The sequence below is a fragment of the Anabrus simplex genome, chromosome 3 (assembly GCF_040414725.1).
Source record: "Anabrus simplex isolate iqAnaSimp1 chromosome 3, ASM4041472v1, whole genome shotgun sequence".
Lineage (NCBI taxonomy): Eukaryota > Metazoa > Arthropoda > Insecta > Orthoptera > Tettigoniidae > Anabrus > Anabrus simplex.
Genome location: NC_090267.1, coordinates 427,495,849 through 427,518,644, shown reverse-complemented (window position 1 = coordinate 427,518,644; position 22,796 = coordinate 427,495,849). Strand labels below are relative to the sequence as shown.

Sequence of the window (22,796 nt, the reverse complement as noted above, 5' to 3'; positions counted from 1 at the left end):
GACATTTAAAGCCTTTTGTCACTAATTATATTGATGGGTATAGTGAAGAAACTATCAATGGAAATGTACTGGTCTACACCTTTGTTTCAGAACTGTGTGACAGAAGAAAGGTTCTCCTCAATACTTTGATTTCTCCGCTTTAGTGTTGACGTACTAAATGATGACAAACTGCATAAGATCCAACCTGTATTTATGCATTTAGAAACAGTTATTGCCTGGTTAAAAAAGTCACCGTAGATGGAAGTTTAATACTGTAGAAGGGGCGATTGGGATGGAAGCAGTACATGAGGATGAAAAGGGCCAGGTTTAGAATCAAAAGTTTTGATTTATACAAGAGTAGAACTGGATATCTTCACGATAGCAGTATTTTACATGGGGAAAGGTACAGACAACATTGGGGACCAGGACTCAGGGCTTTTAGGTTCAATTGTACTGCATCTAATGTACCCACTACTAAACCAGGGCAAAACAGTGTATCTGGACAACTCGTACAGCTTTCCAGAACTGTTTATAACTCTCCATAATAAAGATACTAATGCAACTGAAACTGTCCGAACTAACAGGGTTGAGCTACCGAAAGCTGGTAATGTAAAAAATCTATGGAGGGGAGAAATGGAAGCCAGGTCCCCCTCTAATGTATGTGTTTATGGAGTGATACGGGAGTAATGTTCATTTAATCTAATTGTCACTCTAGGGGGGGGAATGAAAGATACATGGAAGACCGATTCTATCACGAAAGTAGTTATTTTCAAACCCAACTTAAGGGATGAATATAATCAGAATACTGAGGGGTGTAAATTTAGTATATCAAGAGACACATGCATATCCATCTATGGGGAAAAACTGAAGTGGTAATCTCCAAGATTCCATCCAAAGAAAAGCCAGTGAGGTGTGTTGTATCAGGAAACGCATTAGGAAAGATGCAAGAACAACATGCGCTGCCTGCAGAAACGTGCCCAAAGTGCTTCAACCTGTTGTATCTTATGGCTAGCACGGATTCTAATCCATCAGCTTTCTTGTCTTCCAGTATAGTTAAGTGAGATTTCCTGATGTTCTGGCTGTCCGCATGAAGTTTGTTGCATGTAGCAGGTGTTCCTTATCCATTTTGCTTCCAGGGTCATGGCAAAGTGTGCATTTATCGGATCTCAGGATGTTTATTCGTTTCAGATGAGCTGCAAAACAGTCATAGCCAGTGTGAAGTATGAAGAAGGCTACAGCTTCTCTTCTTGGCTTTATTTTATACTGATCTCGTATAGCATCAATATCCTTCCATAATTTGGTTTCTGCTGTTTTCTTTACCATTTCTTCCTGTCTGTTTTTAATAGTATTTTTCAGAATCCTTTTTGCTGACATAAAATCAGTATGACTGGCAGGTTGTTGTAGTGGGGTTATTTTTTTTTTGGCTAATTTGACTGCCTCTTCATTACCTGTTATTTCAACATGAGAAGGAATCCACTGAAATGAGATCTGTTTGTGGAGTCTTTGGAGGGTTTTTATCATACATAGAATTTCTTTCATTTCTTTATTTTGAGACATTATTTGACGAGACAGCTTGGATGGCTACTTTTGAATCTGTAAGGATAACAAATTTTTTTGTATTCATTGTTTCTGCCTAATAACTGTTGTAGTGCATGGGAAATTGCTTTTATTTGTTTTGTTTTGGCCTACTGGGAAGTGGAGTGAGAAGAGAGATGAACGTATTCCTGCCCCAGTTCTGTTTTCCTCGTCCTGTGAGCCATCTATATATATTTTTAGCCATTAATTAGACAGATATCTTTCTTCTTTTGTACACAGGGCCAGCTGTGTTAGATCATGTGGTGAACAGTCTTTCTTGCAGGCTTCTTCTAGCAAAGTAAGATCAGCAGTCACTTGAATACATTCAATGGAGTTGACTGGCATACAGAGTGGTTCAAGTTTTATTTGCAGACTGCTCTTATTAATATATTCTTTGGCGAGACTTATACGATCTTTTTGAGTTTTATGATTGGGGCTAGTAAGTTTTTTCTTGGCCCAGGTCATTTGGGGTGGTCTTTGTAAGCTGAGATATGTTGGCTGTTTGTTGTTTCATCTCTTCTTCTATTGGTAAGTTGTGGGTATATAACTGTAAAGCGGTTACAGGCGTGGTTTTTATTGCGCCTGTTATGATTCGTACAGCATTATTCTGACACCTCTCAAGGCGATCAATGTTTGATTGGAGTGCTGTAGTAAGTACTTCACTGCCATATTTTATAATAGGTTTGATGTAAGTGTTGTAGGTTCTGTTGAGTGTCTTGAGTACTCCCCCAAGTAGCTCCTGCTAGTCTCAACAATTTCATCCATTTGTTTCAAGGCATACAATGCTAAACTCCACATGTAAACATAAGATACAAATATATTTTATTAGTATTTAAATAAAATTTTTTTTTCCAAAACATTCACATTCAGTAAAATACAAGGCATGTTTGATCAAAATAATTTGCAATAAATCTACATTCATAATGCACAGTGGGCATTTTTTTGACAACAATTTGTTGTTCATAACGAGGAATGGATTAATAGAAATATCTTATGCATTTTATTACTAAGAAGTTCAAACTAGTTTCAATTAACTGTTAAAAGCTTTGTTCTCACTTCAATAAGGTCACAGAAAACCTTTCAGAATTGTTCATACTGCATTACAATAAGCTTTTGTCTGCAAAAGGTTTTCTAAACTAATCCTTATAATCTCAACTGTCTTGTAGTAGAGTTCAATCACAAGATAGGCAACTTAACAGTATTGAACTTTATTTTCTTAACTGAAGCTATTTGGGTGGGAGAAAGGTCAATAATCGGCACAGACATCAGTTCATTGATTTTTATTTCTGAAGTTCTCGAACTACATACCTTTCTAAATTATGATGAGAAAAACTGTTTGTGCATTGAGATCTGAATGTTTACCACAAATGAAATTAAATGAGCAACTTAATACCCTTAACTGGACACACACACATAGCTAGTGTGTTAAATATTTCTACTGCAACCACATGTAGGACAAACAGGAAACCTTTTAGAATTTTTCTTCCAGCAATACTGTTGTCCCCAACAAACCCTGCCTGCAAACATTTTTCTCTACTGACATGAACAGTAGGAAAATCTTGTGCTCAATTGTAAATGTTAAAGTAAGTTTTGAGGCAATGTACCACTTTCAATAGATGAAGATTGAGTTTCCTCAGTGCTGTTATTGAGCAGCATCACTGAAAATAAATCGTTAAAATGAATTAATGATTATTATCAATTTATTGATACAATGAGTTCATAATTTTGAAAAATATACAGTTTCAAAAACAACTATACAATTTTACCTCTGGCACACTGTTCCATGACTGATTAGTTCCGGTTAAATATTTATGCTATAAAAATTATGCAACTTTATGTATCATAGTGACTTTGCATTATTGCTTTAAGAACACCACCAGCTTGTTGCACCACCTTTGGGGTTTGAATACATTATTTTTAAATAATTATATGAACATCTTTTAATTCCATAGTCTCCCAGTATGGCGAACATCTTTTCCCTCAGTACCTTGTTATATGCTTTCTTTAGATCTACGAAACATAAACACAACTGCCTATTCTTCTCGTAGCATTTTTCAATTACCTGGTGCATACTGAAAATCTGATCCCGACAGCCTTGTGGTCTGAAACCACACTGGTTTTCATCGAACTTCCTCTCAACGACTGACCGCAACCTCCCTTCCAAGATGCCAGTCAATACTTTGCCTGATATACTAATCAATGAGATACCTCGATAGTTGTTGCAATCCTTCCTGTTCCCTTGCTTATAGATAGGTGCAATTACTGCTTTTGCCGAATCTGAAGGTACCTTACCAACACTTCATGCTAATTTTACTACTGTATGAAGCCATTTCATCCCTGTCTTCCCACTATACTTCACCATTTCAGGTCTAATTTCATCTATTCCTGCTGCCTTATGACAATGGAGTTTATTTACCATCCTTTCCACTTCCTCAAGCATAATTTCACCAACATCATTTTCCTCCTCCCCATGAGCTTGGCTGTTACCAGGATGATTTCCTTTTACATTGAGATGATGTTCAAAATATTCCCTCCACCTCTCCAGTGATTCCCAAATTATTAAAAGCAATCAAAGGCATTTATGTTGACAATTGGGCTTCAGTGAGAATTGATGGTAGAATGAGTTCTTGGTTCAGGGTACTTACAGGGGTTAGACAAGGCTGTAATCTTTCACCTTTGCTGTTTGTAGTTTATATGGATCATCTGCTGAAAGGTATAAAATGGCAGGGAGGGATTCAGTTAGGTGGAAATGTAGTAAGCAGTCTGGCCTATGCTGGCGACTTGGTCTTAATGGCAGATTGTTCCGAAAGCCTGCAGTCTAATATCTTGGAACTTGAAAATAGGTGCAATGAGTATGGTATGAAAATTAGCCTCTTGAAGACTAAATTGATGTCAGTAGGCAAGAAATTCAACAGAACAGAATGTCAGATTGGTGATACAAAGCTAGAACAGGTCGATAATTTCAAGTACAGTACAAGTCCGCTATAGCGAGTACGACATATAACGAGAACTCCGTTATAGCGACGACCTTTTCTGTCCCTTCAAAATTCCTATCTTAAACTGTGTATCGTCCTTCGGTTACAGCGAGAACCCTATCACTGGCGCATCCGTTATTACGAGCGATTAAGCGCGCGCGATTTTTTCCGTTACCGATATTTATGCACCCCAGCGATGATATTGCATGCGATCGATTACCTTCGGCATCGTTTCCTCGCTATGTGCATTAGCGATTTCTCTCGTCGACATTCGAAGGCGATGTCGGAGTGGATTAGTAATATCCGTCGACAGTTGTTCCGTAAAAAAAATTCGAAATGAAAGAGAACATACTTTAGTAATAAATGCGTAAATAACGTGTCCGATAACGGTTGTTAACTCGTTAAATATAAGGCTGACTAAACTGCCACTTAATTTTGAGGCTAAATACTGCAATTAAGTAAGAATGGGATACACCTTGAGATATGGCAGAGTGCTTAATTGATTTCAGAGGTTAGTTTATATTTTGTCGCGTCTGGTTAAATTACGGAAAGGCTATTATGAAAATTTATAGCGAGAAAGGTATAATTTCCCTACTGGCGCTTGAAGTGTGTTTTTATCATACGTATAGTACGGTTAAGTTAGGATACGTGACGCTGTTTGAATAAGAAAACTGAAACGTTTGCAACAAAATGCTATCGATCATCATCGGTACGGTATAGTTTTCTCACTTTGTGCATTTGCGAGCTCTCTCGTTGACATTCAAAGGTGATGTTGGAGTTTATTAGTAATACCCATTGACTGCTGTTCTCTAAAGAAAATTCGAAATGAAAGAGGAAAACACGTTTTCGTAATAAATGCGTAAATAACGTGGCCGACAGCAGTTGTTAACTCGTTAAAAATAAAGACCGAAGTAAACGATATCTTAATTTTAATGTTATATACGGAAATTAAGTAATAACGTGATACACCTCAAGACATGGCAGAGTACATCACTGATTTCAGAGGATATTTCGTATCTTCTCGCGTCTAGTTACGGCTATTTACATGTAAATTTTTCGCGAGGAGGTTATTTCTCTACATGGGTTTCAAATATGTTTTCATGATAGACTAGATATACGGTTAGGTTAGGTGACGCTGCTTGAAGAAGTCTCTGGAATGATACCGTATTTCTCCGAATCCAAGACTTGTTTTTCTCAGAATCTCATGCGAAAACTCAAGGGTTGTTGCATTCGTGGCCTAACAATTAGTTAATTGTTACCACTGGCAACTACCGCGGTAACCACGCTGCTTCTTTTCACACGCGCACAGAACTCGTTGACAAACGACCGCCTCTTTACTACACATCGCTAGCCGCGACAACCTGTTGTACAGAGCCTGTGTTTCTCAAATCTGCAGAATGGCATCAAAGCGTGCGACCCTTCGAATTCTTAGAAAAGCCATGGCTACTCAGTGGCAGAGTCATAACGCGTCTATTGTACTTGACGCTTAGTAAAATTAAGGTTTATAGACAGCAGGAATCTTTTCGTGATGGATAGTCGTATTGTAAACATACGTGGAAAAGGTATTGCCGGCAAATTTTCAACGGGTTCTAGTTGATATTATGATGCCAATTATAAGTTAACATTTATTAAACACACGATAATGTAGAATAATTGTGCAGCCGCAAGCAAATACGGCATAGGCCTAACTAAAGCCAATATTTGGCGTTAGCGTGAAGACAGAGCTAAAAAAATGCTTACTGTACAAAAAATACATTCAGTAGTCCGCAACAAGGACGCTTTAAAGAAGTCGAAGATGAAATTGTGAGGTATGTGCACGAAAAACGCAAGGGCGGAATGGCCAACTCGTTCGCTGACTTTCAACGTTCGCGATTAGGCCAATACATCGCTAGCCGCTGAATTTGGCCGAACCCGACAAGCGAGATGTGCGTGTAGCGGCAGCCGGTTATATCTGACGCTGCGTAAAAGTAACAGTTTTACAGACGGCAAGAATAATTTCCTGATGGATCGTTGTATTGTAGAGACGCATGGAATAGGTATTGCCGGAAAATTTTCAACGAGTTCTCTTCGGTATTATGATGCCAATGTTGAATTAATGGTCCTTAAACCCGCGGAAATAAATAATTGTGCAGCCGCCAAAAGTAAAGAAATACGGCGTGACGAAAGTCAATGTTCGGCGTCTAAAAATAGTCAAACAAAATGCGTAGGCCTACTGTAAGACAAGACATTCATATGATTTTACAAACTTCTTTTTGAGCCTGATTTAAATTTTTTGAAGGAAAAAGTGGGGTTCATCTTGGATTCGGAGATATACGGTACCGGTACTATATTTTTTTCAGAATGAAATTAAACATACACTTTCACGTAGTATCGGATTACGAAAAATAACAAACAAGTAAGCCGTAGTGTGGATATCATCTACGGAAACGCAAGTTTTGAGCAAACTGATTGCCGTTTCATACCGGTTTTAAAGTGCATGAATGGTTTTCCGACTTTTATACAAAAATCGGATATAACGACAATCCGTTATAGCGAGTAAAATTTTCGCCGTTATTAATTCTCGCTATAACGGACTTCTACTGTATTTAGGTTGTGTGTTCTCCCAGGATGGCAATATGGTGAGATTGAATCAAGGTGTCGTAAAGCTAATGCAGTGAGCTTGCAGTTGCGATCAACAGTATCTGTAAGAAAGAAGTGAGCTCCCAGACAAAACTATCTTTACATAGGTCTGTTTTCAGAGCAACTTTGCTTTACGGGAGCGAAAGCTGGGTGGACTCAGGATATCTTATTCATAAGTTAGAAGTAACAGACATGAAAGTAGCAAGAATGATTGCTGGTACAAACTGGTGGGGACAATGGCAGGAGGGTACTTGGAATGAGTAGATAAAGGCTAATTTAGGAATGAACTCTATGGATGAAGCTGTATGCATAAATAGACTTCGGTGGTGGGGTCACGTGAGATGAATGGAGGGGGATAGGTTTCCTAGGAGAATAATGGACTCTGCTATGGAGGGTAAGAGAAGTAGAGGTAGACCAGAGCAACGATGGTTAGACTCTGTTTCTAACGATTTAAAGATAAGAGGTATAGAACTAAATGTGGCCATAATACTAGTTGCAAATCGAGGATTGTGGCAACGTTTATTAAATTCACAGAGGCTTGCAGACTGAACGCTGAAAGGCATAAGAGTTTATAATGATAATGTATGTATATAATTATATGACAGTCTGCTAATACCTTCCTTCTTAGTAATAAGAAAAACGATTATAGAATCAACAGAATATGTCAGACTTATCATTCCAATACTACTTCATTTACAAGTTGCTTTTTTTTTTACATCACACTGATACAGATAGGCCTTATGGCGATGATGGGATAGGAAAAGGCTAGGAGTGGGAATGAAGTGGCCATGGCCTTAAGGTACAGCTCCAGCATTTGCCTGGTTTGGAAATGGAAAATCATCTTAAGGGCTGCTGACAGTGGGGTTCAAACTCACTATTTCCCGAATGCAAGCTCACAGCTACACGCCTCTAACCGCACGGTGTAATCCTCTGAATCAAATGTGGTTAAGTCAATTGAACTGAGGAATGCTATAAGACAATGTTATCATTGTGTCTCAACATAATATTGTATGTACCCCTCAGTACCTAAAACTTTTCTCACATAGTCTACTGTATATGTGAGTGGGCTGATTCTAGCTCATTGAAAGAACTATTCTTCTATGGCCCAGTTCCTTCAACTCTATGTTAAATTTTACCTAACAAACGTTAACTAACAACTGTTATTAATTTAACACTTTGGTTAAAAGTCCCCTGTTTCACGAACACATTTCCAACATTATTACGAAACTATTGTCAAAGACAAATTACCATGTTTCCTTGAGATTTCTGAATGCATTTGGCAATGAGAGTTTTTTGTTTCTTGGTAGCTGTGAGATCGCATCCAGGCGATAGAGGGTTCACACTCCACTGTTGGCAGCTCTGAAGATTGTTTTCCATGGTTTCCCATTTTCACACCAGGCAAATGCTGGCTGGGGCTGTACCTTAAATGAGGCCACAATCATTTCCTTCCCACTTCTAGCCTTTTCCTATCCCATCGTCGCCATAAGATCTGTGTCTGTACAATCAGCTCTCCCGTCTTCATAGGGAGTGTCCCTCTTAAACAGAACGTGAGACCCCTCACTTCTACATTATCCAGCTTATATTTTTTCATACATCCAGCTCATATTTATTCATATAACAGCAGCTCTGTAGGCAGGTATATAAGTCTTCTTTCCTCTGTCTACTTCGTCTGGTTGTTCACAGTGCATTTCAAATCTTACTGGGGGGTCTAATATTCCCCGCCTCCTTTAATGACAATTATTTCTATACTTCTTGTGCTGTCATTTACTCCGATGCCATGAACTTCCTCGTGCCCTTGAAATCCCTTCTCATGGAGTGTTTGTGCTAAGGATAACCTGATGGTGTGATGTCTGGAGTTTCGAAGAGGTTCACATGAACAGTCTGAAGCATGATAGCTAAGAATTATAAGAAACTGCTGCACTGGAGAAACTGATTAGTTTCTAGGTGTGGGTGTGTGTGTGTGTGTGTGTGTGTATGTGTGTGTGTGTGTGTGTGTGACTCTAACCTAGGCTATTTTCTATTTCTTCTTCCACCTTGTTCATTATGGCTTTGGTAATTAGGTATCATTTTAGAAAATGTTTTCTGACAACTCTAGAAAGTAGCTTTTTTCTTAGTATGGGTCATCCTATACCTTCTTCAGTTTATAGATAGTTTTCATACAGCAGTAAAGCCTCAAACTTGCATCTTCTAGATGCTGTCATTTGGAAATTTCAACGGCTGTTAAGTGGCTTAACACAAGTATTAACAATCGAACTATGAATGGCGCTGAGAGCTAGACGCGTGTAAGTGTGCTCCGCAACTACCTGCCTATATCGCAAGACAACTAGCAAGTCGTAATCACGAGTGAGTGTAATTCGAAAGTTTAGGATACAAACTCGTGTGTATAACTATGACCCTCAAAGAAGTGAAGGAAAGAATTACAGGCTTCGAAAAGCAAATGGCTCAATTCCAAGCCCGCCTGGAGGAAGCCATGCCTGCTCCCACCGGCAGTGCTACCAACCCCAGCGATGTTCTGACTGTGCTCCAAGCGGACTTCCGAACTTTTCGAAATTCCATCTGTGCTGAACTCTCTGTTCTGAAAGACAATGTCGCAGATGTCGAGAAACGACTGGAAATTCAGGAGGCTCGGAGTGACGAAGCGGAACAGTACAGTAGGCGTAATTGTCTCCTTCTGCATGGAGTGAGTGAGACGCCTAATGAGGACATCTATGGAAAGGTCATTGAAAGTTTCCATGATAACCTGAAAATCGAACTGTCCATGGACTCCATCGATCGCTGTCATCGACTGGGATGCCAACGTAGATAGACTGCGGACGTAGTGACCAAGGGTAATCGGCCTATCATAATAAAATTCCTCCGCTACCACCAGCGGGATCAAGTTTGGCGCGCTAAGCGACAGCTGAAAGGCTCCAAACTACTTATAACTGAATCCCTCACTAGGCTGAGAAAGGACATTTTGAATAAGGCACGAGACACTTTTGGACTACGCAACACATACAGCCAAGATGGAAGGATAATCATCCATGTATCCGGCAAGAAATTCCAAGTGAACTCACTCGCGGAATTACAATCATTAATCAGGCAATATGGTGAAAGCAACATATGAACAATGTGCATTCTGTGTAGTTTACTTATTTTTAATTTAGTGCATAGTTGTGTGTGTGTGTGAATCAGCTGGCCATTGTATGTACGAGGAAATTAAGGTAAGCCGCATGTTTTACATTCCTTTAGCATGCTTGAGTTGAGAAGTGCTATTGAAAGTCCCCCCTCCTTGCTCCCTCCCTCACCACTCCTCTGTAGGAGAGACCCCCCCCCTCACTCTCCCTTCACAGCCCTTTCACCGGAACATACGTCTGGAAGGACACGGCCTGCCTCTGACCGTTCCTCAACACTTTCTCCTTCCTGTTCTACCCATACCATTTTAGAGAAGGAACTGATGTCATTTAATCGCACCCTGTTGTGTGCGTATGTCAACAGCCAATCCATCGTTGCTCACCTCGACGAACTGAAGATGATATCTGAAGACAGTCCAATTCATATTGCTGCTGTAAACAAGAGTTGGCTCCGTAGTTCGATTCCCTCAAGCATGGTTGACATATCGGGCTATGATATTCACAGGCATCATCGGAGGAACAGACGAGGTGGTGGGGTTGCCCTATATCGTAAATCAATGCTCAAGAGTAAAGTTATTCACACGTCTACTCCTGCTGTAAAAACGGCTCCTGAATATATGTTTGTAGAGGTGCTTGTCAATTTTGTAAAAGTACTTGTAGGTGTAGTATATAGGCCTCCTGATGCAGTGCGAGGCTTCCATTACTTAGAAGACAGTTTACTGAGACTGCTACCATCATACGAGCACGTGATACTTTTTGGAGACTTTAACACCAATTTATTAACTCTGAACAACCATGCCTTACGACTACAAAATATTTTTAAATCCTGTGACATGACTGTATTACCCTTTAAACCCACCCACCACGTCCATACTTCCACTATTTCCGCTGATACATTCATAGACCTAGTAATAACAAATAACCCTCAAAAAATACTTCACCACGGTCAAGTATCTGTTCCTGACATATCTAAACATGACCTCATATACTTAGGATACTCTCTTCGCGTGCCGAAGTACCGACCGAAATATGTAATGTTTAGAGACTTTAAAAGGATGAATTTAATACAACTGAAACAAGATGCACAACTCTGCCCCTGGTATGACAATGATAAAGAGCAACATTGACGAGAAAGTGGAAATATTTAATTCCCATTTACATGAATTGTACAACAAACATGCACCAAAGCGTTCTGTGAGAGTAACACATCCACCCTGCCCTTGGCTGACTGCTGATGTTAAGACTATGATGAAAGAATGAGACTGGCTACACCAACGCTATAAGCAGACTCAACTAGCTGACGTACATGAGCAGTACCATGTTCTTCGAAACCGAATTAAGCTTGTAATTCGTAATAAGAAATTTAATAATTTCCAGCATTTAAACAAAAACATTAACACTGGTTCCACATGGCGACAACTTCGGTCACTGGGTATTGGCAAACCACTTACGAAGTATACTGATCCTGAGGTGTCCCTTGATGAGTTGAATACATATTTCTCCACGGAACGTCTCACTCCTCACACAACGACAGTACCAAACACCACTGACAATATATTAAAGCAACAATCCCCAGTCCGTCCTGTATTTGAATTTGATACCGTTACAGAGCATGAAGTAAGGGAAGTTAATTCAATAAAATCTCACGCAACAGGAGCTGATGAAATTCCCATTTCATTCATGACTTACATAATAAACATAATATTGCCCAGTTTTACTCATTTACTTAATACCTGTCTCACTTCAGACAAAATCCCAATTAAATGGAAAAATGCACTTATTGTGCTTGTCCCAAAAATCTCTCCTGCAAGCAATACATCTGAATACCGACCAGTCTGCGTCCTCACAGCACTTTCTAAGGTTCTGGAGAAGATAATGCATAAACAAATTGTTCAATACTAGGAAAAACATTCTGTACTTGATCCCTTACAATCTGGTTTTAAGAAAGGACACAGTACTGCAACTGCACTAATCAAAATCACGGATGACATTAGACGGGCTATGGACGAACGAAAACTGACTATACTTATCCTTCTAGACTTTAGCAGTGCGTTTGACACTGTAAATATATTCGTATTGTTAGCTAAGTCACAAAAACTTCACATGGCTCATTCTGCTATTCAGCTCTTGGGCTCATACCTCAAAAAAAGACGACAGCGAGTTGTATCAAACATGAAGACTACAGAATGGAGGACTAAGCTATCTGGCGTTCCCGAAGGGTCTATTCTTGGACCTCTTTTATTCTTAATCTATATTAATGACATTTCTGCTCACCTGAACGACTGCAACTATCATCTTTATGCTGACGATCTTCAGATATACTCACACTTTTAAGGTCCCCGACATTGACAAAGCAATCCACCATATGAACTCAACTTTAAATTCAATTAGCTTGTATGCTAAAGAGAACTGCCTATTAATTAACCTGAAGAAAACACAAGCAATCATAATAGGACAATCTAGACTTTTAAATACGCTAAACATCACACAACAGCTTAACCTCATGCTCTGTGGTGAAACTATACCTTTTCAGAAGTCTGTAAAAAAACCTAAGCGTTGTCATGAATGACACATTAAACTGGAATGACCATATAACAAGTGTCTGCAGAAAAGTATATGCATCTCTTCACCCCCTAAAAATGAAACAATCCATTCTTCCACACAGCATGAAAATGAAACTTATTCAAACTCTCATTTTTCCAATAATTTATTACTGTGATGTCGTATTAACCGATGCAACTGCAGAACAAACTACGAAACTTCAAAGGGCAATGAACTCTTGCATACGATTTATATTTTCTTTGAACTTTAGGACATTTCCCCTTATGAGAAGCTATCCTGGCTGAAAATTGATCAACTAAGGAATTACCATACTGCGACACTAATTTTTCGACTTCTGAACGAATCTACACCTGAATACCTATCCTCACATTTTAACTTCCTCTCATCTATCCATGGACCAGATCAACTTCTACCCTTATGATCCTGGTTAATCATTCATCTGTATACAGCCACTCTTTCCAAGTGTATGGGGCAAGGCTATGGAACACACTCCCTGTCAGTATACGTAATAGCACTTCAACAGTCTCATTCAAACGGTCTTGTCGTGATTTCCTCTTAAATACGTGACCAGCTTGTACGAATGTTAGTGTGTATGAGTGCAAGCATGATTTAGAACTATTTTTAGGTGATGTAGATGTAGATAGGCTAGGTAATATTAATCATTAAAAATAACAATTATAATCTGTTATAATATTACTCCATAAATGTAGGTAGCTCCTAGGGACTGTTAATGTTATTTTACCAAAGTATGTGATTACGTACTGTACGTAGTGGTTAAGTGTGAGAGAGGGCCATGAGCCCTAACTTTTTTTTTTTTGCTTTACGTCGCACCGACACAGATAGGTCTTATGGCGACGAAGTCCTAACTTCGCCACATACAAAGGCATAAAATAAAATAAATAAATAACTATTCTTGTGTGTTAAGTCTATTTAACAGCAGTGTTAATACTTAACGTTCGGTGAAGAAACTGGACCTAAGTGGAGCAATACTGTTTGAATGTTCATTATAATCTCGCACATAAGCCTCCTTTGGTATCACGCAACCAAAGAGAACATTACATTTTCTACTTCATGAAGATTCTATTTCAGAAAGCATTAATTATTTATGAAATCCAGTTTTGTGGCCATGATACACAAGCACTCGCCATTTCTTCCCTGGACTGCAATGCATTTGCTTTCAATTCTGTATATACATACTTTGTAGTTGTTCAGTTGTCATCTATTTGCATCATTTGCCCTTAGCACTCAAAAGTATGTTAGTATTTAATTCTTTCCTATTTACTTACAGCCTGAAAGTTTTTTGATTAGTAGTTGTTCTTTCCATGAGCTTGAATTTTGCTTTTGTCCTTCTCTATAGCATACATACTATATCCATAGGCAGAAATACCGTATTTATGCGAATAATCTCTGCAACCTAACTTTAGGAAGGCTGAGTTTGAAAAAAAGGCAACATTGATTCAAATAAAACCTCCACCCCAATTTTGTGCCTCAATTTTGTTTTAAAATAAGCAGGTATTATTCACGTAAATACGGTATACTCCAAATGTGCAATATGTATTTAATCCTCCTTTTTTGCAATCCTACAGAAGAATTTTCCCAACTATAAAAGTATGATGCTTTCCGTCCTGCTGGGTATTTCATTTTGAATGCCACTAACCGCTGAACTGATATTGTAACACTTCGAAGTATCCTTACTTTCTCAATCAAGAAGATTTACTTTTTCAGATCATCTTTTCTGGAACATTATCAAAGGCCTCTTCAATGTTCACAAATAACACTACAAGAATCTTCCCATGTTCCCAGTACTTCACCATTAACATTCCCTCAAAAATATAACTTCGTTCTTGAATCCATGTAGTCATTTTAGAAGATTCTACTATCTTCCTTAGTCTTTTCTTTAGTGGGGCTTGTTAAAAAAAACCTCAGTGTTCACAACTCAACATTTCATATCGAGTTACTGAAATTATTGTCTCTTGCTGGTGTTATTGATTACTTCATTGTGTGGTGTGTTATTTTTGCCAAGTTTTTAATACCATAATAGCTGTTTATACAGCCCTTACGCAGACATTAATGTAATTCACATATATCGGAAGTCTTTAGTTTAACAAAAAATTTACAAAAGATCTTCCCAACAGCTTCCTTATCATGGAAAACTACCAAAGTATTGCACAATATTGTCATTAATCTACCACCCAGGCTGACCAGAGTTGAGATTAGCATGTTGATAGGTAATCTGAAAATAACACCAATAATTCACCATCAGCATGAAATTATAGCTATGAGAATTGTGACATTACTATGGAACTTTGTCACATTTTGGTATTTATATAAAAATTTGTGTCAATAGTAATTGCACATTCCAGTGAAATTCACTATATTAGCACTGAAATGCTGCTGGTATGAAGTTATCTATGTGAAGATGCACACTACCTGATGGCGTATTAACATCCTGAAGTTTTGCTGTCTAGTCAGTGCTGCTGCGAGTGACAAGGACAGAACTCTAGTGACAATGATTGTTAGTCGCTCTTAATAATAATAATATTATTATTATTTGCTTTACGTCCCACTAACTTCTTTTACGGTCTTCGGAGACGCCGAGGTGCCGGAATTTAGTCCCGCAGGAGTTCTTTTACGCACCAGTAAATCTACCGACACGAGGCTGTCGGATTTGAGCACCTTCAAATACCACCGGACTGAGCCAGAATCAAACCTGCCAAGTTGGGGTTATAAGGCCAGCGCTTTAACCGTCTGAGCCACTCAGCCCGGCTTAGTTGCTTTTAAAAGACGTCTAGTTTGTTGGGAACTCTTGAAGATGTAAGCAGATTCTGGTGGACTATGAATTCAGTCTCTGCGATGAAAGATTGTGTGAAGTTTGGGTATGACCCCAGGTAGGGTTTTATCCATAAGACAAGGATGAGATAATTCTTGTTATCAAGTCCTTGAAATTTTCATCTTTTGTCTATTTCGTTCAATTATGTGTTTGGCTAGAGCACGTTTACAGAATTAAATGGTAGCCTATATCTGGAAGTATTTCCAATGGCATTCATTTAACTTATTCTTTAATTCTGCATGTGGATTCTACATACAGTATTTGACGAACATTACATCTAATTATGATATTTTGGTATATTTAAATATAAAGTAAGCATTCTGGATTCAAATCTTTTAATCTACTGTTTGAACCAACACCTTCTTGAAATAATGTATTTCACTTTTGAGTAATCTGAATCTTTGTTAAAAATGTAGTATAATTAAATTGTACCACAAGTTTTCCTCAGAAATCCATTCATATACATATTATTTACATGTGAGGGCTAGGCCTGAAATTATAATCATTACAATTTCAAATTATTTTTTAAAATATCTTAATCATGTAATCATTATATACTCAATTTTTTCTTGCTGATGCCTTGTTCATTAATCTAGTAATTAACTTGCATTTGTTTCCTTGAGTTATGACAACCGTTTACTTCATTTCACCTCCCCGTATCAAGAGAAAGGAGTACCGTAATTTGGAGAGTTACAGAATTAATTAATTTCTTATTTTTGAGAACTTCTATTATTTGAAGATTAATTTCTTTCATTTCGTAAATTAAGCTACAAATCTGCAATCATTTAAAATTTATTTTATTTTCCAAAACTAAAATATTATTTATCATATTTAAAGAGTTTTCTTTTGTTTTACCAGTTGATAGACCATAGATAGGTCTTATGGCGACAATGGGATAGGAAAGGACTAGGAGTGGGAAGGAAACAGCTGTGGCTTCAAGGTACAGCCCCCAGCATTTGCATGGTGTGAAAATGGGAAACTAAGGAAAACCATCTTTGGACTACCGACAGTACGTCATTTAATTTATTGTTAGAATTTTCATAATTTAATACTTCCAATCTTCATGATTGTTAGTCCTTATTCATACTATATTTTATCATTAAATTGTTTTTCCAATACTAGCATCCATGAGAAAATGTCACTAGTAAGTAAACCTTTTATTATTAGTGCATCAAAAATTATAAATTACATATGATATGTAAATGGTAACTTTGAGTTACCAATTAAAAACAATGTACTGAAACCGTACAGTGTCCTGTACAGCTCATGGGAATGATATGTGCCTTTCTACTCCATTAAAATTACTCCTAAAGGTCGCGTCATTGGTAGCAGTATGGGCGATGGGGATCGAGCGGCGTCCGGCCAGAACGGAACCCGCGAAAGAGCGCCTGCAAAACAAAGGGAAGACAGAGCAAGAGCCAAGCCCCCACGGAAATACCCTCTCAACTTGCAGAGAGAGATAGAAGGGGACGCGATGCTGGAGTAGTCAGATACGCCCCGAGGTGTGGCTTAGCTTCCCAGAGTTCCAAACTAACATAAGGAACTTCCGGTTTTTTATGCACGTGTCACGGGTGCCAACGTCGGATTTTGGCGCGTAAAAAATGGAATGATATTTTGATCCAGACATAGGAAAATTATGTGAGACACACCATTGAATAGAGCGGAATTTTCTGCGTTTCCCAGACTAAAAATATGTAATAACTTATTCAAGGGAAGAAATGAGGTCACCAGCTGTCCAGATGTAATATATCGCTAACACATGTGAATACAACGGCGTCACCCAAGCTAAGAGTCGCGCTCAAAAGATGACTCCACCCCCCAAAGGACGCTATGAATTAATCAAAGGCGGGAAGCAAATTGCATAAAAACTGCCGATCGTAGGTCCAGCACGCCTTGCTCAAATGAAAGAGACAGAGGGCTGCAAGATGCACTATTTAAATGTCTTCAATTCTTGGTATGAAAGGAGCTCTTGTTCTTAATGAACCGTGAACGTTTACGCCCCCAGGCTTCCGGCGGGCAAGATAATATAGGCCGGGCTGGCCATCACAGAGGACAGTTGTTCTTTGCGGGTCGTTGAGACGGACACTGTGTCCCGCGGTGCTCCAGTTTACAGTCCGAAACCCTTGACCGCTTACTGAAAGTGCTATTGTGTCCAGCACGCCTTTGTGAAGTGAACGGGAGGCCAAACGAGCCTAGGTGAATTGTCTCTGTGCTGCGTGTCAAACTAGTTAATCCGCGAGCATAATTTACAAACAAGTAGCAGAATACGGCTGAGACAGTGCCGGCTTTAATGAGTCAGTGAAATTCATAATTTGGTATCACCCAGAGTGTTACTTGGAATCAGGGGGCTCGAGTCTCGTGAGCCACCCGATTTTTGCTGTGAACGCGCCCGCCGTGATTCGAAAGACCGTCTTATTCGTGGTGCAAACTCTGGAAATAGAGGCCGTGTGACGAGTGTAAAGTGTCACCCATTTTGGATTACTGTACGATTTCAGCTGTGAACGAGTTCCCCAGGATGTCGGACTTGTATGGACCAGGGATGAAGGACTGCACGCCCGCCACCTACCGCGTGGCCATGCAGCACTAAAGCTCCATCATGGGTCTCCCGTGAAAGGAGAAACAACGGCCACCAAACAGATGAGTGATGTCCAAATCTAATTTCTAAGCATGTCACATAACCGGGGGATAGGATTAGCTTTATTTGTAAATATCAAATGTTGTAAGATAATGCATGTCCTATATGGAAATTTTATTGATCTTTAGATAGTTGAAGTAAATTCAGGGGAGCTAAATTCCCGGACGACCCATTTTTTTTCTCAATGATTAGCTTATCGTGAGGGTTATATTTTTAGTAATATGTAGCATGTCCTAGCAAATATGGGAACAAGGTTAGGAGAATATTTGAGTTTTCCCTTAGGGGTGGTTGGAACTATAGTGCTGGCGAGCAGGGAAAACCATGTCAAAATGTTGGTAGCTACTGTCCCACGTGGCTGTCGTATATGCCGGGGAAACTCATGGGTCAGTCAGACAATGCATGCCTAGCTTACACATATAATCAGTGCATGTACAGCAAGAAAGAAGAAATCCCGACCGGGAGAGGTATATGTTGTGTTATTTAGGTAGCTGTGAGGGACCATGTGCAAGTCTCCCGTGATTTTTGATTAATTGACCAGAATGGTTTGGAGTGTTTTTTTTTTTAAATCTATAGCCGGGGTGAGACCCAGGGGCAGGAGTCCCTAATCTTTGGTCAGAAGATTTAAATATAGGTATATTTCCTGTGGTAGGAGCGAGGAGTGTGAAAAGGTGGACTGAAGGGGTCATGAGAGCCCTATGCCCAAGGGAAGAAGATACGCGATATGAGACGTAGTGAGAGGGCCGAATGCCCGAGGAATTTACGATGAGATGAGTTAGAAGTGATCGTGCCCACAGTCGACGTTCCGCGTCAATAATGAGAAGGGAGAGAATAAAAGAGTATTTCATGGGAATTCCACGATAATATGAATAAGCAAATGAAGTGGGCCATGGATATATGTCCCCGAGATGAAAAGGATGGACGTGTGAGGGAGAGAAGAATCTGGCGTGGCCAATGAATGAGAAATGGCCGTGCGAAGTGAATGGCCGCCCTTCCTTTTTTTGTGAATGTCTGGCTCTCGCCCTCGTGACAGAGGGATCCCTTTGTACCGCCGTATTAAGACTTGGAGCTCTGGGTCTACCCGCGCTCCTCTGTTTGGTTTAAATGGCTTAGCTAAGAATACTTGTATAATGATAATATCACGGTGATTTTTAAAGGTATTTAGTAAATGAGTAGGGATCTCCCCCAGATATCCGGTGATATGAGACTGGAGCTATTCTAGAGATCTACAGAAACCCACAGTACCTCTCGGTCGGGAGTCGGCCAGTTCGACTCCGGATTATGATGGCGCCCTTGAGCGAGCTGCTCCAGGCGTGCGCCTTGGGGCGGAGACACTGATAACCATGCTGTTTCTTTCTAGGAATGGCTCTCCTTTGTGCATGAAGTGTATATATCCGTATGTCTGTGTATGTTTCGTAATTATGTGCATATATTTTTGAGTTCAAACAGAACCTATGTGCACGTTGCGTGGTCTTGGTGATAGATGAGGAGTCCGGGGTTTAGCAAAAATATATGTGGGTTTGTTTGTGTATCATGTAAATGTTTCTTTTAATATGATAATTATGTAGCGTAGGCCCCGGTTATGTTCGTGCTAAGAACAAGTAATTTGTGAATAGGGACATCAGATCATCTCACGGTGTGATCGACAGAATAATATAAAAATTTCATGAACGGTCTGAACTAATGAGGAAGGATGAACGATAGCAAATCGCAAAACCTCAATCATACCGTTATGCAGACGACGCCCATGGGCGACTCATATTTTAAAGGGATCATTATTTTCTTTTCCTCCCATATGTGGAGAGTCATTGTATAGAGCTGTGTCAATTTCTTAATATGTCGTATTTGAATAAATTCGTATTCGTAACCCCTATCTTATGATTCTTGTCATTTGTAGCAGTGCTAAGCAGTATCCACTAGGCATTTGAACCCAGAGATCCTACTTTCATATTATAGACATAAGGCTCCATCTTAAGTATTTGTTTCTTTCTTTCGAACGTACCACTCCCCCAAGTGCTCAGGCTGCCGGGCCGGCACAGAAAGTAGGAAGGGGAGCGGTTCGAAGCTCGTTAGGCAATTCGACCCGCTCTTCAATCCAATCTCATCCGTGGGTGTTTACACCGTTACGTGGAGGCATTCTTATGCGTGGGTCATCCATTCGAAGCCCGGAAGGGTGTATACTATGTAAAAAAAAAATGTCCATCAGTCTTATAAATATGCGAACTTCTGCGTAACTTATTTATTGAAGTTAATGATGACGCCGACTACTTTGTAACTGCAAACTTAGCCAGTGCTGACAGCTACTCAATCATAGTATTTCTGAAAATAATCCATTTTCAAGTTGAAATTTCTTATAGAATCATTTGTCATTAGGGTATTAACAACAATTCTGAGATCACATACCTGAAGAAATGCAGCCCAATCAAAGTAGTTTTCAAGTAGAAAGTATAACATGCCTATGGCCTTGCCAGTTCCCTGAACATCATTCCTGGTGTATAGAACCTCTGGTTATGTCCTAGAAATTCCAAGATTCATCAAGTTGGATAATAGGCCAGTTCTTTCATATTGGTTGAGCCACTGGCATATTCAAAGGCGCAAATTTCTTCTGGTCCAAATCTAAGGTATTGCTACCTAGTTACTAGCAAGATTTTTTTAAAAAAAGACACGGGACCAACATTTTTGGCTGCAGCTTTAGTCAGTGGAAAATATAATAAGAATGGTGATCATTGTTGACAAGTGGTGATTGTGGTGGTGATTGTTCTACGAGGAAGTAGAACCAGGCAACCATAAGTAGATGGTTATGGGGCATGGGAAAAGGGAAGATTCTCAAGAAAAGAGAATGGAAGATTCTGAAGAAAAGAAAATGGAAAAAAAAAAGGAGTGGCTATCTAATGTTAAGGCCAGGGGCATCTATAGGCCTGTGCACCAGCTGACGGCCAACTTCAATTTTCTAGGGCAAGAAGGCGGAAAGATCCATGTAAGGTGTTTAAGGACTTTTAAACTGTGAAACAATCAAATGTAGTTTGATGGTGAAATGAAAGATGTTGATCTTAAGTTCCTTATCTTCTACAACCTGTGTGTGTATATATATTCCCCCTCCCTCCTCTCTCCTGATGTTCTGCATCTCTCTTTCTCCATATTATGAAGATCTTCAGTACAAGTTTTCCTCCTTGACTCAATCTGCCATTTACATCACAAATCGTTTTAATCAGTACAACTGATGTAACAGGTTTCCACCCTTTTACAGACGGTATGACTTAGCACTAAAGCTCCTAAACATATGGTACTATCTTACTGGAACTGTAATACAGTAGAGGGAGGAATTGCCATATTCCACAGCAGAAAATGATTAAATAAATGGTAGAAGATAATGTGCGTGTGTGTGTGTGTGTGCGCAAGTGCATTAAAAACAAATAATGATCACGCATTTGCAGCATGTCTAAGCTCAACACTTACTACAATAATTTAAACCAAGAGGTAAGAAGGAAGATAAAGTGAGAATAAAATGAAGTGTTTCTGAAGCCAAAAGTCGCATGTAAATACGATAAGCATATGGGTGTAGCAGATCTGGCAGTTCAATTCTCATCCTTCTCCAATTTTCTTAGATCAATAAAATGTTATTTAGGAGTAATCAACAGTTTCATTCTGTTAACAGCTAAACCAGACTCTTAAGCAAAGGCAGATTAAGAGAAAATAAGCAGCTGGTCGAACATGTCGATAATGAAGACTCCTGCAAAGCAGTCAACCCTCTCCTTCATAAAAACAGGAGAGCTGACGATCTGTTTGCAAGCATTTCCTCCTTTAATTTCTGTTCTTTGATGATGTATACATTCCCAACCTGCTTCCTGACCTGATCAAATGATTTTTTTAAAAAATATTTAACCTGCCAAACTCACAATGTTTTTATCAAATGTCAAAGGACTGATGAAGTCATTGGTCTGCAAGATGGAAGAAACTCACTTCTCACACAAAGTTATTCTTGCATCTCACATTAGTATGGAAAGAGTCTATATACACAACAGAGAGGTGTAACTGCTACTTATGTAGAGCCAAATAAGTTCTCTCTCTTCCAGGTCCAAGAATAAACACAAATGACTGCTGCTTGGGTTCTCAAAGATTGAATTGCTGGCTGTGCTCTAAATTTCCCTTTGGTATGAAGATCTGGAACAGGTTGACTCAGCTCTGTGAGAATCACAAACCTACTGTTCCAAAGTTTAAATCTACAAAGACTAAATAAAATTCTTACTATCCACCATTATTCTGATTTAGGTGGTTACATTTAGTTACTGTATTTTTATTAGTGGTAATCAACTTAGAGATACATTCATCATTGCAATCTTTCTAAAATAGTTTTTCACAAGACACAGTTTACATTCCAAATGATGCCAATTTCAGTAACAATTAAGGAGTTCTAAAATAGATGCAGATATTGGGAAAGAAACAAGGATGTGTAGAAGACAGGAATCAAAAAAGCCATTCATGATAGTGATGAACTTTAAAAAAACATGTTT

The 22,796-nt window shown here is 39.1% G+C and overlaps 1 protein-coding gene across 6 annotated transcripts in view; it reads right to left on the bottom strand.

Annotated features, from left to right (window-relative positions):
* The window catches only part of LOC136866455 (peptidyl-prolyl cis-trans isomerase FKBP4), a 184,173-nt gene that overhangs the window by 18,461 nt on the left and 142,916 nt on the right, over positions 1-22,796 (bottom strand). Inside the window, exon 9 of one of the 6 annotated variants that reach the window (XM_067143418.1) lies at positions 2,820-3,212. The exons of 4 other annotated variants lie outside the window; for them this stretch is intronic. In XM_067143418.1, coding sequence (XP_066999519.1) covers positions 3,210-3,212 — 3 coding nt within the window. In that variant the 3' untranslated portion in view covers positions 2,820-3,209. Of the gene's footprint in view, positions 1-2,819; positions 3,213-20,696; positions 20,801-22,796 lie in introns of those variants that run through there. One more of the 6 variants, XM_067143415.1, reaches the window with a different exon arrangement.